A 17,822-nucleotide genomic window follows, 5' to 3' on the forward strand; every position below is an offset into this window, starting at 1 on the left:
CTTCACACACCTGGATTCAGGGATTTTCTGCCATTCTTCTCTAGAAATCCGCTCAAGTTCTGTCCCATCAGCAAACAGTATTTTCAGATGTTTGATTGATTTTTGAGTCCAGGCACTTGGTGGGCAAATCAAGGACATTCAAATCTTGTCCCTAAGCCACTTCTTTTTTTAAAATATTTTTATTAATTCTAATTAGAAACAGGTAACATTCCATACAGTCAAGGCAAATTTAACAAATCAAAGCAAAATTTGATCCCCACCCAAGAGAAAGAGAGAGGAGCCAGCAACTGAAGCTGCTCTATAAAAAGAGCAAGAATAAGAAGGGTATCCTTTCCCCCGAAATGAAGCTTATTCTAAAATGTTATTGATTAGATCCTGCCATATTTTAGAAAGTTGTGAACAGATCCTCTAAGTGAGAATTCGATTTTTTCCAGTTTCAAGTAGCATAGAACATCAGTTACCCACTAACTTAAGAGCGGTGGGATGGGATTCTTCCAGTTCAGCAAGATAGGTCTACGTGCTAGTAGTGAGGTAAAGGGAATGACAGATTGTTTGTCCTTCTCCATTTTAAGGCCATCCGGGAGTAATGGGTTAGGAGAGATTGTGATGCCAAGGCTGTCTGATAGGCATGCAAAGATTTTTGTCAAAAATGTTGTTAATGTGGTGCATCCCTAAGCCAGTTCTATACTGTCTATGCTGTCTTTGCTTTGTTCTAAGGGTCATGGTCCTGTTGGAAGGCTCTGGAATGGTTTTCATTAAGGATATACCTATATTTTGCACAGGTTAAGCTTTCCCTTAACCCTGACTAGTCTCCCAGTCCTTGGCATTGAAAAATAACCCCACAGCATAATGCTGCCATGACGATGCTGGTGTGGTATTGATTGGTGATGAGTGGTGCCCAGTTTCCTCCAGATTTGACAATAATCTTGGTTTCATCAGACCAGAGAATCTTGACTCTGAGAGTCCTTTAGGTGCTTCCTAAGTCCAAATGGGCTTCCATTTGTCTTTTGCAAAGGAGATGCTTCTGCCTGGGGACTCTGTCATAAGGCCCAGACCGGTGGAGTGTTGTGATGATGGTTGTCCTTCTGGAAGATTCTTCCATCTCTACACGGTTTCACTGGAGCTCGACCAGAGTTACCATCAGGTTCTTGGTCAGGTGTCTTTACCAAGGTCATTATACCACTAATCAACAGTTTAGTTGGACAGCCAGCTCTATGAAGAGTCATGGTTGTTCCAAACTTCTTCCATTTAAGAACTACGAAGGCATCTATATCTTTGGGACCCTCCAGTGCTGCAAGAATTTTTTGTAGCCTTTGCTAGATCTGTGCCTCAGCACAATCCTGTCTCTTAAGCTTTGCAGAGAGTTCTTTTGACCCAATGGCTTGATTTTTGATAAACTGAGGGTCTTTTTATAGACAGATGTGTGCCTCTCTTAACCAGGCCTATCAATTGAATGGAACACAGATGGACTCAATCATGGTATAGAAACAATTGGAGAAGTGATGTTAACATTTTGAATCCCTACTTCATTAAACAGTACTCCTAACCTTATTACAAAAACTCTTGTAATTATATCTACGAGAGCAGTAAAAACTGCAAGTACAGTATATATATTTCACTCTTCATTAGTTTTATTAAAGCTTTCACTCTTTAAACACAAGGCCACAGTAGTGGTTTTAAATATTTTATGTCATTGAATATTTTATATCAATCAGTCTAAAATGAGCAGATGAATATGTATTAGCCTTTTTATCCTTACATTTTTTACTAATTGGTTCTTTTCTTTTATAATGTCCCTTATTGTGAGTGACTTACTGTAATAAGAAACATTAGCCATTACAACACATGAATAAAAACAAGATCATCAATCCATTTTTCGGACTGTTTGCATCTAGCCAATCATTTGTCTCCTTTTACCATAACACACAGTCACAATTCTTTTCATCCCTTAGCTAGGAAACACTTTTGTTTGTGTTTGTTTCTCATGCATTATAGGTAAGGCAGAAGACTTTCTCTTTTGCAGTTTGAAAATGGCCTTTGGCTCTTTTTGAGACATCTTTTGCTGAACTTAATGGATTTGACGTTTTATTAGCACTCTTTAAAACGTTTCATTTTCTGTCTTGTAGTTATTTTTGGGTGATAATTAACGTGACTATACGTCCTGTTTTGAACGGAACCATCCTGCTTTTAGGTAACCTGTCCCATTGTCCCCAAGCACAGTTTCGGGATGCTGAAATGTTCCGTTTTCAGAAAGAGAGCAACCCACTGTAAAAATTTCAAAAAAAGACGTGAAAAATCAAAAAATCCGGCGGTAGCGGTGATGACGGCATGCGCAATACGTCTCACACACATGCAAGTCGGTCAGAAGCCTGCTAGCTTGCTTGCTCCTCAGTTGCGAGTACACATAGACAGCTTGCACATCTTTCTTGACGATTGATTATTGTTTTTTATCGATGTATGTTATTGTAGTCAATTTAGATTTCTTGTACGTGAACCCTTCATCTTAAAAATGCCTAAACGCAAGTGCACTTTTAATGCTAACTTACAAACTAAGTACCCATTTATAAAGCAAAGAAGTACTCCATCAGACCTCATATGTGAAACGTATTTTTACAGAATTTAGCATAGCCCATGGAGGTGCCAGCGATATTGAGCAACATTTAAGATCAGAAACATTCTGATATTGCTGCCGCTTCGAGTTCTTCGATGCTTAATTTTTTTAAGAAAAGGGATTCACCAACTTTGAAAGATCTGAAAGTTGCTGCGACGGCAGGCGCCTGGGCTTATCATAAGATGCAGAAGAACCCCAGTTTTTGAGTTTGAGCTTCTAAGTTAATTCAAACATGTTTTGAACAGAAATTTAAATGTGCTCATATGAAAACAGAAGCTATTGTTGTAAATGTGTTAGCGCCAATAGTAATAGGTGAATTAAAAGATTGCCTCAGCGAATGCAACTGTGTTACTATATTAACTGATGCTTCAAACCACGGGTCCAGGAAAATGTTCCCTGTTTTAGTTCGCTTCTTTTAACCATACGAAGGCACACAAGTCAGACTTTTAGAATTTCAAGACCAACTGGGCAAAACATCAGATGTTATTGTCAATTATCTAATCAAAGTATTGACAGAAAATAATTTGACTTCAAAAATCGTGGCATTTTGTGGAGATAATACTACCTGCAATTTTGGCGGATTGAAAAGACGAGGCGTCAACAATGTTTATGCAAAACTAAATTTATCTCTCGGAAGAACATTGATAGGAATCGGATGTGGAGCCCACATAATTCATAACGCGATTAAAACTGCCGTAGATTGTCTACACTGTAGACTTTGAATGCGTTATTGTGAGAATATATTCACATTTTTATATCTATAGTGTTCACATGGAAGCTCTGAAAGAATTTTGTAATGAAGTTGACACAGAGTATCAGAAATTGCTAGTCTATAGTAAAACTTGCACTTATGCCAGCTATTGAAAGAGTTTTGAAACTGTACAGACCATTAAAAAATACTTTTTGAGTATCGATAAATGTCCAAACACATTGAGAACCTTTTTTGAAAACTCTAACTCTGAATTATGGATTTTTTTTTATGCATGCACAGTCAGCAACATTCCATCAAGCTTTGTTAAAGATCGAGGGTCAGAGTATTTTTGCAATTGAAGCTATGAAGTAAATGGATCAACTTAAAGACAATTTGGCCTTGAAACAAAGTATTCTCTTCCCCACTCCATTCATAATTTATTGGCAAAATTGCAAGAAAATGGCTGCAGTGGTGTTGACGAAGAATATATGAAAACTACAGCAGCTGAGTTCTATAAAATAAGCAAAGAATATATGGAGCAGTGGGCTTTGTTCTGTGAAGAATTAGAAATATTTGAATGGGCGAATTTAACCAAAATACCCATGTGGGAAGAAATTCAAAATGTAATGGATATACTGTATTGACTGAAAAGGGATTTATTAATTGTAACCAAGATACAAAAGTATTTGATGAGTATTCACTTATTTCTAACGACATTACACCACTAAAAGTGACAGAATGGAACACTGGGAATGTTTCAACCGAAAGTCGTTGGGTGGAATTGTTCAAACACTTTCACACCAATAATTTGAATCATACAAACTTTCGTATAATTATTGAATATACTTTATGTCTGCCCGGCACTAATGCACCCATAGAAAGGGCCTTTTCTCTTATGAATAAGTTGTGGATGAGTGAAAAAACACAGTTGCAAGTCGAAGTTCTTAAAGCAACATTAATTACCAAAGTAAATTTTAAGAAATCTTGCCAAGAATTTCATTCTTATTTGAAATCAACACCAAATATACTTAAGCAAATTTGTTCTTCAGAAAAATATAAGATCACATAAATTATTTATTTTCACGTGTTCATTCCTGTTCTTTTCATTAATAAATAAAAACTATCAAAAAATATGAGTTTTCTTGAATACACATACTATTACCTAAAAATTAGTAGATGTCCCGTTTAGAGGAAAAAAAATAAATGGTCACGTTAGTGATAACTGAACAAAACCTTTCAATGCCATAAGCCTCATTTTTATGGCCTGGTTCCCTACTCCCTTTGACCTTGCTGCCACTAATCGTGTAGTTTTGTGGGGTCAGGCGTTCTTGAATGAGAATGCATGTCTGGGATGACTCGCTAAAAAGTTTGATTTAGTAGCAAAATCCACCACGGAAAAGGCTCTGCCTACAGATTTCATCCTAAAAATCAACCCCAATATCTTATAGGCTGTGCACGTAAAACATTAAGGGTTGCAGTGTTCCATTTCCACTCATATATTAGACAGATATGTAAAGTAACTATGGAACAACAGGGAGAGAGTTAAAGAAACTGAACAAAACTCTTGACCCTGAGAGACAATAGAAAGCAAAATTTGCTGTTATGAATTCAAAAGTTCAGTACCTGAAGCTTTATTTTTCATTTATATCCACTCACTGGTCATTTTATTAGGTACACTTCTTCAACTACATTTAACGGAAATATCTAATCAGCCAATCACATCGCAGCAACTCAATGTGTAATGTGACATTGTCAAGACAATCTGCTGATGTTCAAACCAGATATCAGAATGGACTGACTTTGAATGTGGCATGGTTGTTGGTACCAGATGGGCTGATTGAAGTATTTCAAAAACTACTAATCTACAGGGATTTTCACACAAACCATCTCAAGTGTTTACAGAGAATGGCCAGAAAAAGGGAAAATAATCCAGTGAGCAGCAGGTCAGAGGAGAATGGCCAGACAGGTCTGAGCAGTTAGTAAGGCAACAGTAACTCAAATAACAACTTGTTACAACCGAGGTATGCAGATGAGTATCTCTGAATACACAACACGTCAAACCTTAAAGCAGATAGGCTGCAACAGCAGAAGATCACTCCTGTCAACTAAGAGCAGGCAACTGAAGCTACGGCTACAAAATTGGACAATAGAAGACTGGAAAAATGTTGCCTGGTTTGATGCGTCTTGATTTCTGCTGTGATTTTTGGATGGTAGGGTCAGAATTTGGCATCAACATCGTCAAAGCATGGATTTGTTCTGCCTTTTTCAGGATGTTGGTGGTGGTGTAATGGTGTGGGAGATATTTTTTGGCACACTTTATGCTCTCTCCTCCTACATGAATTTCAGTTATTTATTTGTTTATTAGTGTTCATCTAAAAGAGAGACTCTATTTTGGATGTCTTTATTTGAATGCTTGCCACCAATTCTGCCTAGGAGTGTTATATACCCTTAGGCTGGCCCTGGTTAGATGGTATTAGAAGGCACTAGAGCACTCCTCATTGTTCTGCCTGTTTTGTGTAAGTGCAACTACATCTTGGCTGTTATGGCAATAATAAATGCATTATTTGGTGCCAACTCTGTGCCATTTTCTTGTATGCGTTTATGTAAACCAAGTGAACTTGACATTCTTAAAAATCCCTCATTTACCTTTCGTTTCCAAAGATACAAAGTTATCATGTTTATGTCGATGACTGCCAGATTTATCCACGTGTTAAAAGGGTTGTTCATCAAAGATCACTTGTTCACACCTCACCTTTAAAAATGAAACGTTGAAAGAGGATGAATTCTAAAATCTGTACTTCAATAAAACCAACTCCATTCTGATTGGAACTAAACACGACCTTAACAAAACAAACTTTTTTTTTTTTTTCACTTTATGTCATGATACCAACATATCCTCATCTACCCATCCATTTTCCACCGCTTATCTGTGTCTAGGTCACAAGGGCAGCAGTGTAAGCGAAGATGCCCAAGTGTCTTTTTGTCCCATCATCTCTTTCAACACCTTTGGGGGGATACTGAGGTGTTTCCAGGCCAGCTGGGAAATAAAATCTCTCTAGTGTGTCCTTCGTCTACCCAGAGATCTTCTCTGAGTTGGATATGCCTGAAACACCTCCACAGGGAGGTGTCCAGGAGGCATCCTAATCAGATGCCCAAACCACTTCAACTGGCCCCTTCCCATACCCTCTACTGATGTGAATAACATTGTCTTCTGACTTTCTTATTCAGCTCCCATAAATCATACCTGGGAAATGTCATTCTTTCACCTCTGCACTGTTTCAGTTTTCATATCTAACCAATTCTAAAACCCTGTCCATGCTTTCATTTCATTCTGGATCGACCTCATTAATTGTTCTATGGTCGTTTAAATCCATTGCTTTATCAACAACTAGTTCAGAACTCTGCATCAAGTGTCATTGCTCAGACGTGCTGCAGTGGGCACATAAGGCCTGTTCTGTTCAGTCTTCATTCCAGTTTCTTTTAAGACTGAGTACAAAATCCTGCTGATAATCTATAAAGGTTTATCTGGCCTTATACTCTATTCCACAAAAGTAGGCATGTTTTGTTGTGCCCATAACTAACCTGTGTTTTATGGGCGATGGACCCCTCAATTATATTAAAGGCAGAGTGGAATGATCTCAATAAAATAATAAGATCTGCTTTCTCCCTTCACTTCTTGGGGCGTTGCTACCCTACAGGGTAATGTGTTCCCAGAATTGCTAAGATGTATTGTGGTATCACATTCTCTCTTCTGCAATTTACTGTGTAGAGAAACATTTCTGTTGAAGTGGCCCACTCTTTTATACGCACCTGCCTTCTAACTTCACTATTCCCCTCAAGCTCTTTACTAACTTTCTTATTAGTTCTCCAACCAAATAGGAAACTTTTTCCCCCACTTACTTTTTCTACCGAGTAAAATTAGTCATTGCTGGTCTTGTTACATTACATATTGCAATCATTTTTCTTTGTAAATAAACTTATTTCATCAAGGCCACAGGCTATAGATACCATTAATTTTTCTAAGGCTTTTTTAATGCGGTGCATTATGATTTCTTCTCTTTCTTTTATATTGCAGTACAGGAGGTGCCTAAGCCTTAGGGTCATGTGCATGATATATAGAAAATGAGGGTTTTCAATCTGTCATAATGTGAAAAATTTATAGTGCATGTGTATCTCTTCTGTGTGAATATATATTTGTGCTAATATTCATCACTTTTATACTTGTCTTAAGCCTTTCACTCTCTCCTTTTTATAAAAAAAAGTACTGGTCTGTTTCAAATGTATCACACTTTGGACAACAACTATTAAAAGAATATGCAGAAGCATAAAACGCAAAATGTATGTAGATCTAATCTATTTTTTATTGTATTGCACATACAATTAAAAACACAAGTATAGTACAGTCATCTATTTTTATTCCAGGTTTATCAAACACAAGGTCAAGGGCAGGTTGAACATTTCCAGTCATCACTCCATCACTCAGCAGAAGCAAGCTTAATAATGGCCAATGAAAGTGAAAACATGAGCTTCATGAACACAGGGATAAATGCAGATTTGCCATAAATGAGGATATTTAGTTAACCCAACCTGTATTACATATTAATATTTACAGCATTGAAAAAATGTTTATTTATTATAGAATCAAATTTTGGCAGCAGCCAGCAGGGCGGCTGTGTGGTGCATGTGTATTAGCGCCGTTCTCATCCCCACCACCTTCACCGTCACTTCCCCTACCTCTTCACATCTTAAATCATTCTTGAGGCAGATTGAAGACTTAAGTAAATATTTGCAACACAAACACTGACTTAATCAGTTTTAATGTGAAAAGATGCAGACGAAAGAAGAGAAGAAGCGGGCCGCTAAGGTGGAGAAAAGAAGAGCTGCTCAGAAAACAGCAAGCGCATCAACCTCTGAGCAAACGAATGCTAAACGTACAGAGAAAGAAGATGAAGACTATGAACGCTCAAGTCAAGAGTATTCACTGCACGTTATCATTCAATGTGCCATTACTGATATTGTATTTAACATTACATCTCAAGCACAATATTCTTCCAACAATATACAAAGGACGTTCAAAAAGTTTCCACACTTTTTTTAACTTTATTAAGAATTTCAAAAATAAGTGACATCACTTTCTACATAATCACCTTCATTTGTGATGCAGTTTTCCCAGCGTTGTACCAACTTTTTAATGCCCAATTACTACTCCTCCCACCTTCGCCGTTTCCAGCAAAAAATATAAAAGTGCTGAAACTTTATGAACATCCCTCGTATGTAAGCACATAGCTTCCAACATTTTAAATTTGTTATAAAAACATATACCAGTTGCTCAGGTTGTAATGTTAAATAAAATATTTTGAATGTTGTAAAGATTAATCTGTAATAGAGGTTAGGTTAGCTAAATATGCTAATTTGACAATTGACTTTGCTACTAATTGGTAGTCTGATTGAACCTTTGCAGCTGGTTTAGTGTTGAATCCTGATTGTGTCGTCATCTAACATTGCTAACCAATGCATCCTCATGTCACACAAGTACAGAAAATAATTCATCAATTATTCTGAACATTGTTACCACTCTCTACCCCTTCAATCCTAACACTAAAGAGGAAGTTCTCCCTAATCTTGGAGTAATGCTACCAGAAAGTCCCAATGGTAAAAATTAATTGTAAAGTCCATGTGGTGTCCTAGGCTAATAAAGCTGTACTCAGACTGTAGGTAACAGGGGCTCAATTAGATTTTTGCCTAATATAGTATTTTTTTTTTTCATTTTACTGTTCAAATTAATTTTGCATGTAATGATAATTCAGTATGAATGTATAAAGTCTATCCTAAATGAGCAAAATTAATACTATCCTAATTCATCAGACAGATGTAACCTAATAGACAACCTAAATGCCAGTGACAGTGGATTAATGAAGTATTCAGATCCCTTTACTTTCTGCACACTTTATTGTGTTGTAGATTTAACCAAAAATAGATACATTTGCCATTTGTGGGCTTCAGTCTACACACTGTAACCTTTTTTCAGAAACGTTTGCAAATGTATTTAAAATCAAAAACTGAAATCCCTCATTAATAGAAGTATTCAGATAGTTTGCTGTGGCACTCCAAATTGTGGTAAGGTGTATCCCGTTTGCTTTAATTCTCCTTGAGAGTGGATTCTACTTGTTACAAGTTGAAATGATTGGACATCATTTAGAAAGGCACACACTTTCTAAACGTCCTCTGACTTTCAACTGTTTTTACTTTCAGTAAACTTAATGTGTAAATATTTGTATGAACACTAAAAGAGTCAACACCATAAGACATAAACTAAAAATGTTTCACAATGTGTCCCTGAATGAAGGGAGGCTCAAAATCCAAAGTACCAGTCAGTATCTGGTGTGGCCACCAGCTGCTTGAAGTACTGCAGTGCATCTCCTCCTCACGGACTGGACCAGATTCATCAGTTCTTGCTGTGAGATGTTACCCCACTCTTCCACCAAGGCACCTGCAAGTTCCTGGACATTTCTGGGGGGAATGGCCCTAGCCCTCACCCTGCGATCCAACAGGTCCCAGACGTGCTCAATTCCTTTGAAGATAAACACGAATCCGTCCATCACCCCTGGTGAGACAAAACCGTGACTCATCAGTGAAGAGCACTTTTTGCCACTCCTGTCTGGTCCAGCAAGGTGGGTTTGTGCCCATAGGCGGCGTTGTTGCTGGTGATGTCTGGTAAGGACCTGACTTACAACAGGCCTACAAGCCCTCAGTCCAGCCTCTCTCAGCCTATTGCGGACAGTCTGAGCGCTGATGGAGGGATTGTGTGTTCCTGGTGTGACTCGGGCAGTTGTTGTGGCCATTCTGTACCTGTCACGCAGGTGTAATATTCGGATGTACCGATCCTGTGCAGGTGTTGTTACACGTGGTCTCCCACTGCGAGGATGATCAGCTGTCCTTCCTGTCTCCCTGTAGCGCTGTCTTAGGCGTCTCACAGTGCGGACATGGCAATTTATTGCCCTAGCCACATAAGCAGTCCTCATGCCTCCCTGCAGCATGCCTAATGCGTGTTCACGCAGATGAGCAGGGACCCTGGGCATCTTTCTTTGGGTATTTTTCACGGTCGGTAGACAAGTCTCTTTAGTGTCCTGCGTTTTTAGAACTGTGACCTTAAATGCCTACTTTCTGTAAGCTGTTAAGGTCTTAACGACCATTCCACAGGTGCATGTTAATTAATTGATTATGGTTAATTGAACATGCATGGAAAACATTGTTTATCCCTTTACAATGAAGATCTGTAAAGTTATTTGGATTTTTAGAACATTATTGTTGAAATACACAGTCCAGAAAAAGGGACGTTTCTTTTTTTGCTGAGTATATAAAGTCACCCAATTCGCACTGCATGTCAGAACAAAACCAAACTATGAAGTCCAAGGAACTGTCTTCCATGATCATATTATGGTGAGGCTTAGATTAGTGAGAGTGAATAAAACCATTTCCATCTACATGGTTGCACACATATATGTGTGTATGAATCAGACCACGTCTCTCTGTTCCTGTACCCAGCCTACAGACAAAGGCTGAAACAAACAAACCCAATCATTAAGCAAGTTAAACTTTGGACCCCAGAGACTGAGAGCACCCTGCAGGACTGTTTTGCTCAGACAGACTGGGATGTGTTTAGGGTTGCAGCCACTCTAGAGGACTCTTCTATCAGCATACAGGACTATGCTGAGTACGTGACTGGGTAGCACCTGTATTGACAACATCGTGCCCACAATACCAGTCAGGAAGTTCCCCAACCAGAAGCCATGGATAAACAGTCAGATATGCCACATGCTGCATGCCCGCTCTCTTGCATTTAGACCAGGCACTGTGGCGGAGTACAAAGCTGCCAAGTACGGACTAAGAAAAGCCAATACAGCAGCCAAGAGGCAGTACAGAAAGAAGATGGAGGGCTTCTATTCTACTGCTGACTCTGGACTATGTGGCACGGCCTACAGCACATCACAGACTGCAGGACCACCACCAGCACAATCAGCTCCACAGACAGTATGCTGGATGATCTCAACACTTTCTACACCCGCTTTGAGACATCCAACAACAGTACAGAGTGGAGGCACACACATACCTGGACCACACAACCCCCTCCCCTTCCCCAGTGGTCTCCTCAGGTCAGGTACACAAAGCACTAAGGAAGATCAACCCCCGTAAAGCAGCAGGACCAGACAACATCCCTGGGCGGGCTCTCAAAGCATGTGCCAACGAGCTGGCTGATGTTCTCTGCTCCATCTTCAACCTTTCTCTCAGTCAGAGCATCGTTCCTTCCTGCTTTAAGACTACAATCATCGCCCCCCCTTGCTAAAAAACGCCCACCCACCTGCCTGAATGATTACAGGCCAGTAGCACTCACTCCAGTCATCATGAAGTGTTTTGAGAGTGGTGGTCCACATTCAGAGCAGCATACCGGACACTCTGGACCCCCTGCAGTATTCCTACCGGCCCAACAGGTCCACCTCAAATCCCATCGCAGCCGCACTACATTATTCCCTCTCCCATCTGGAGAACAAAATCTCCTATATCAGGATTCTCTTTGTTGACTACAGCACTCTGCCTTTAACACGGTTATCCCCCATAAACTCACCCATAAACTGTCTGCACTTGGACTGCACCCCACCCTCTGTGACTGGCTCCTAGTCTTTCTGACTGGCAGGCCCCAGTCTGTGAGGATTGGTAATAGGATTTCAGCTACCATTATCACAAAGACAGGCACCCCACAGGGATACGTCCTCAGCCTCATCTGCTACACCCTGTTCACCCACGACTGTGTTGCCTCTCACAAAGATAACATCATCCTAAAGTTCTCAGACGACACTGCAGTGATAGGACGCATCACTGGTGAGGATGAGGCAGCCTACAGGAGGGATGTGGACAGTCTGGCGTCATGGTGTGAGGACAACAACCTCATCCTCAACACAGACAAGCCGAAGGAGATGATAATGGACATGAGGAAGGAGAGGAGACCTCACTAGCCAGTGTTCATCTGAGGGCTTGAAGTGGAAAGGGTGAGCCGCATTAAATACCTGGGTGTCTACATCAATGAGGAACTCACTTGGACACTTAACACCACACAGCTGGTCAAGAGAGTTCAACCACGGCTGTACTATCTGAGGAGGATGAGGAAGTTTGGTATGTCGACTAAGATCCTCAGCATCTTTTACAGCTGCATTGTTGAGAGCATCTTGACCAGCTGCATCACCGTGTGGTATGGCAACACTACTGCTATGGACCGCAAACGCCTGCACAGAGTTGTAAAGACTGCTGAGAAGATCACCAGGACCCCACTACCCTCTCTGCAGAGCATCTACAACTGCAGAGTCTGCAGGAGAACTGCCTCGATCCTCAGGGACCCCACAGGGACCCCACCCACCCCCAACATGAACTGTTCACACTTCTACCCTTAGGCAGGAGGTATAGACGTATGAAATGCTGGACTTCCAAGCTAAAGAACTCTTCCTTTCCCAAGGCCACTAGACTCCTATATACTGTAACTGACTGGAGTTTATAACCGTGGTTTACCTCATTCTATCTACCTCACACAACTGTATTGGACGTGTCCATCACATGAAACTCTTTTAATATAGGTAGGAATTGGTTGTCTGCTGCCAGTTTAACTGCAGGTTTACAGGCTCGCCGTGTAACATTTCTGTCGCCTGATGGTTGAAGTGGGAACATTTAAAACCAGCCGCTGACCTGGTGATGTACTGACTTTCTGTAGTCTCTCCTCCAGAATGCACCTGCTTGATGAAGGGGGCTATCTGTTCCTTTAATCTGAAGAAAGGAGCTAATCCAGGATGACTGTCAGCTTAACTGCTTGCTTGCTGTGTGTTCGAGTGCTGATGTGACAGCTCCTGTTTAAATAAATGTTGAGATTGTTCCTGTCTGCACAACAATTAAGCTGATTTTGTTGGAAACCAAGACTTGCCTCCTTCTCTCCTGTGCCTTGTGATGTGTGAGTCACAAACTTGCACAAGAGAGAGGGAGGTGAGAAATGCATATATTTGTAACAGCAATATGAACAAGTGCAGATATGAAGAGTGTCATCAGTCAAGCTACAGGTGGTGGTGAACAACAGAGGACAATATGAATGGAGCTGTAACAAATGATTCAATGTAAGCCCATTGGAGGAATGTGTAAACCATGAATTAAATCACCCTTTAGCAGTGTGTTCAAAGCCTACATCTTCAGTCCGGTTGCTGTTTCGATTTTATTTGCTGCATTTCTGTCTCCTATGCTACAGAGGGTATTGTTATTATTGGATTTTTATTGACTTTGTAGCATATAAACTTTTGGCCCAACAAGTGATTTGTACATTAAAAAACGGTCAAATCACCTCCACAAAGCTTATACTAAATGATGGAAAAAGCAAAATAACAATAATTCATGATAGTTTACAGGAAAGGTATTGGTGTTCCCTGGATCTTCACAGTTCTTGAATTCGCTAAAGGCTGAAATGCATAGCTTTGAAACAACTAAGGCATAACAAAAAATCTGAGTATTGCTGTTACATCTAAGATCATCTAGATTGCAACACTACATCAGAATCAGGGCTGGATTTTCCTATAGGCTAACTAGGCTTCAGCCTAGGGCCTCAAGATCAAGAGGGGCCTACATTCAAATTGTTAGCAAAATTAAAATTACACTACAGTATTCTAAAAACAGTGAACACTAAAACACTGAACCGAAAATAAGGAGAAATTCTACGCATATGACTAATAAACAAACATAAAAATGTATTGGTTAAGATCAACGCGTTCGGCTCATTGGGTCTGTTCGTTTGTATATACTAGATTGCACCAAAGTATAGTTCATACGTTCACTGATTGCTATGGCAAATATTGACGTGCCTTATGGCTACTAAGCTCTTGTTTGTTCTTGCATAAATAAAGTGCAGATTGGTGTAGATTGCAACAGACAAACGAACAGACCTATTGATATCCCGACGTTCGGTTATATTCGTGTTACTTCGATAATATGAAACACGTGTTAATGTTATTAGAAAAGATTCTTATTTTAGGATTGCGTACATGATCATTTGATTCTCGCCTTTTGAGTTCAGTAGGTTCAATACTTTAGTGAAGTGTTTATAGACTATTGAAAATTTTTTTGTGACAATATCTTCATTTCGCGGAATTCTAGGTAAGTTCTTAACATATGTTTTAATTTGTATATTTTAACATGTATATTATGTGCTTTATTTTATATTTCCATGATTATATTATTAACATATTGATATATATCACAGTAATGATGTATTTTATTATCTCTCATGTAATTTACAAACTTAAAAATGGGAGGTGAAAGGGCCTCATAAGTGAAATAGTCTAGGGCCTCTTTTCATCTAAATCCTGCCCTGATCAGAATTGATCAATTTTGTGGTGAAATGTAAAGTTGCTCTTGAGAACACTATAGATTAGCTGATATATGATTTATTACTTGTCTGAGAAAAAGGCTTGAGATTCAGTTGCTCATTTCAAAAGAAAAGTAGTTAAAACACAAAGAAACTCGTGTACCTAAATTAGAAGGCTGACAACTTAAGCATAGTTAGGGAACAAAATTAAACATTTACCAAACCACAATGACTGACAGTGTATAGAAAAGCTGTTTATTTGATTCTGTCAATGCATTTTTAAATAAAAAGATGAAAATAGAAATAATGTTTAGAACACTGACAAATAAGAAATCAAAACTACTGTGCCATAATTTCCCCAACATTAGTAGCTTGAGGTTTATAAATGTTTGCTGTAAACTGGACACTATACTGAGCCTATCTCAGCAAAATCAGCCACTTGGCAGTAACCAGCTCTTCACATAGTGAAAACTAATAATAACTTTTTTAAGATATTGTTTAGTTAAACTGTCCAGAAATTACACATCACTGAGATCTGTGTGTAACACATACCAATTTTTTGTAACTCCCAGATGTTAAAAGTTATGGACAAATTGATAAAAATGTAATGCATACAGCAGAAACATATAGTATGTAAAATTTAGTACTAAGAGATAAGGAGATGAGTTTTGTATAGAGACTGGGCAAAATAATTTATTTTAATTGCGGCAATAGCTTTTTGGGAATGGTAAAAGCATGAAAACAACTGCTGGAATTGTCTACTGTGTACAATATCACGTCTGAGAGCAGTCTTCTCATTAGTCTTCAGACATCTGATAAATGGTGAAGGGAGCCTTGTAAAGGGAAAGTGTGGCAAATGAAAATGAATGTAAGTAAATGTGAGGTTATTACAAGTAAGAAGTAAAAATGATAGATATGAATACACTAAGGGAGGTCTAAAACTTGAACATGCCTCTTATGAGAAGATTCAGGAAGAAATAGTGGACTCATAACTGTCTACATCCAGACAGTGTACAGAAGAGATCAAGAAAGCTGATAGGGTGTTTTGTTATATATCACAATGTGTGGAGTATAAATCAACGTAGATTAGGCTTAAGTTACAGTAAGGCTTCATCTGGGCTGCTGTGCTCAGTTTTGGTCTCCATATTACAAAAAAGACAAAGCAGAGCTAGAGAAAGCCCAGAGAAGAACAACTTGGCTGATGCATGGACTAAGGACTTTGAGACCAAGGCTGAGAAGTGATTAGTAGAGGACAGATTGAAGTTTAGTTGAACCTTTTCTAGTTTAAACAATTGGAGATTTAAGAGGAGACATGATTGAAGTGTTTACAATTAAGAAGGGAATTAGTACAGTAGCTTCCAGTTGTTAGTTTAAAATTAACTCTACAACAAGATCACTGTTTTGGGTCACTGTTGGAATCACATTAAGGGCAACTTTCGTATAAATGCTAGAAAGTTTTTCTTCACACAAGGAACTATAGGCACGTGGAATAAATTACCAAGGATGTGAGGTGGAAAGAAGGAGTTTAGAGATCTTCAGATCTTTGTTATTTTGGACAATCTAGGTGAATAGGATGGATGAGCTCATTGGACTGAATGACCTTTTCTTGTCCCACCTTTTCTAATAGTCTAAAATCTATGGTGGGGTGCCAGTAGGCAGAGAAGTAGGCAGAGCCAGTTGGGGGTCACAAATAGGTGACTTCTCTGGTCTCTTCTCAAACCCTTCCATGTTCCCGTCAATGGGATCCCAGTAAGATCAATCAGATGATAACGTCTTTGGCTGGTAATTATGTGTGTATAGTGTAGCCAGGAAAGCCATTCACAGCTCACTGTGAGTGCATCGATAGATAGATAGATAGATAGATAGATAGATAGATAGATAGATAGATAGATAGATAGATAGATAGATAGATAGATAGATAGATAGATAGATAGATAGATAGATAGATAGATAGATAATACTTGTTTATTTAAAAATTCAAAGCTTTAATGATTTGTTTTACTTCATTTAAATCCAAACTTACACACTAATTGGTTGAAGTAGACTGAGCTGTATTTCTTCTTTGTGCTTTTGCTACTCTATATTTACAAGTGAATTGTTCTTTGATACTACATAAATATAGTATGAAGTGAAAATCTCAATACTTTTCTTCTTTCTCTCCTAAATAGGAACTGCAAAGTGGGTCTGGTCTTCTTCAGTCTTCACTGATCACGCTGTATGTTCTATATCTCACCTGGTCAGCAATGACAAATATGCCAGGTAACAATATCTTTGATAAATATTTTAATGTAAAACAGGGATGTTGCTAGTTTTCCATGTCTTTTCATGATAAATGGGATTCAGAAGTTAATCTAGTCATAGATTTTGTTATTTCAAAATAATTACATTAGGATGTGGTTCCATTTTAATACTGCTTCCTCAAAATACATAGGCAGTGCCACTATCAGTAGTGTTTTGAGATGTTCTGTATTTTCTGTGTTACAATTTTATTTAAAAGAATCAGTGCATGTGCTCCATGAAGAAGGTCCTTTTATGAGAACCTGACTGTTGTGCATTTTTTGGAAATTCAATACATTAGGGAATGGGTTCTATTTCTGCATCTGGCCTGTTTAGTATGTGTATGAAGTTTGCACATCTTGCATCTTGTTCTGTTACACCCATCACCTGCATGTCCTCTCTCACCACATCCATAAACCTTCTCTTAGGCCTTCCTCTTTTCCTCTTGCCTGACAGCTCTATCATCAATATCCTTCTCCCAATATACCCAGCATCTCTCCTCTTCACATGTCCAAACTACTGCAATCTCACCTCCCTGACTTTGTCTCCCAACCGTCCAACTTGAGCTAACCCTCTATCTATCTATCTATCTATCTATCTATCTATCTATCTATCTATCTATCTATCTATCTATCTATCTATCTATCTATCTATCTATCTAATGTACTAATTTCTAATCCTATCCATCCTTGTCACACCTAATGCAAATCTTAGCATTTTTAACTCTGCCACCACCAGCTCTGTCTCCTGCTTTCTGGTCACTGCCACCGTCTCCAACCATATAACACAGCTGGTCTCACTACCATCATGTAGACCTTCCCTTTCACACTTGCTGATACCCGTCTGTCACAAAT

At 38.9% G+C, this 17,822-nt stretch overlaps 1 protein-coding gene across 1 annotated transcript in view; it reads left to right on the forward strand.

Moving 5' to 3' along the window:
• LOC120530073 (serine incorporator 1-like) overlaps positions 1 to 17,822 on the forward strand; it is a 105,385-nt gene that overhangs the window by 34,624 nt on the left and 52,939 nt on the right. The window contains exon 5 of the mRNA XM_039754219.1: positions 16,860 to 16,950. Coding sequence (XP_039610153.1) covers positions 16,860 to 16,950 — 91 coding nt within the window. The remainder of the gene's footprint in view (positions 1 to 16,859; positions 16,951 to 17,822) is intronic.

This window comes from Polypterus senegalus, chromosome 5 (assembly GCF_016835505.1).
Source record: "Polypterus senegalus isolate Bchr_013 chromosome 5, ASM1683550v1, whole genome shotgun sequence".
NCBI classification, from domain to species: Eukaryota; Metazoa; Chordata; class Cladistia; order Polypteriformes; family Polypteridae; genus Polypterus; species Polypterus senegalus.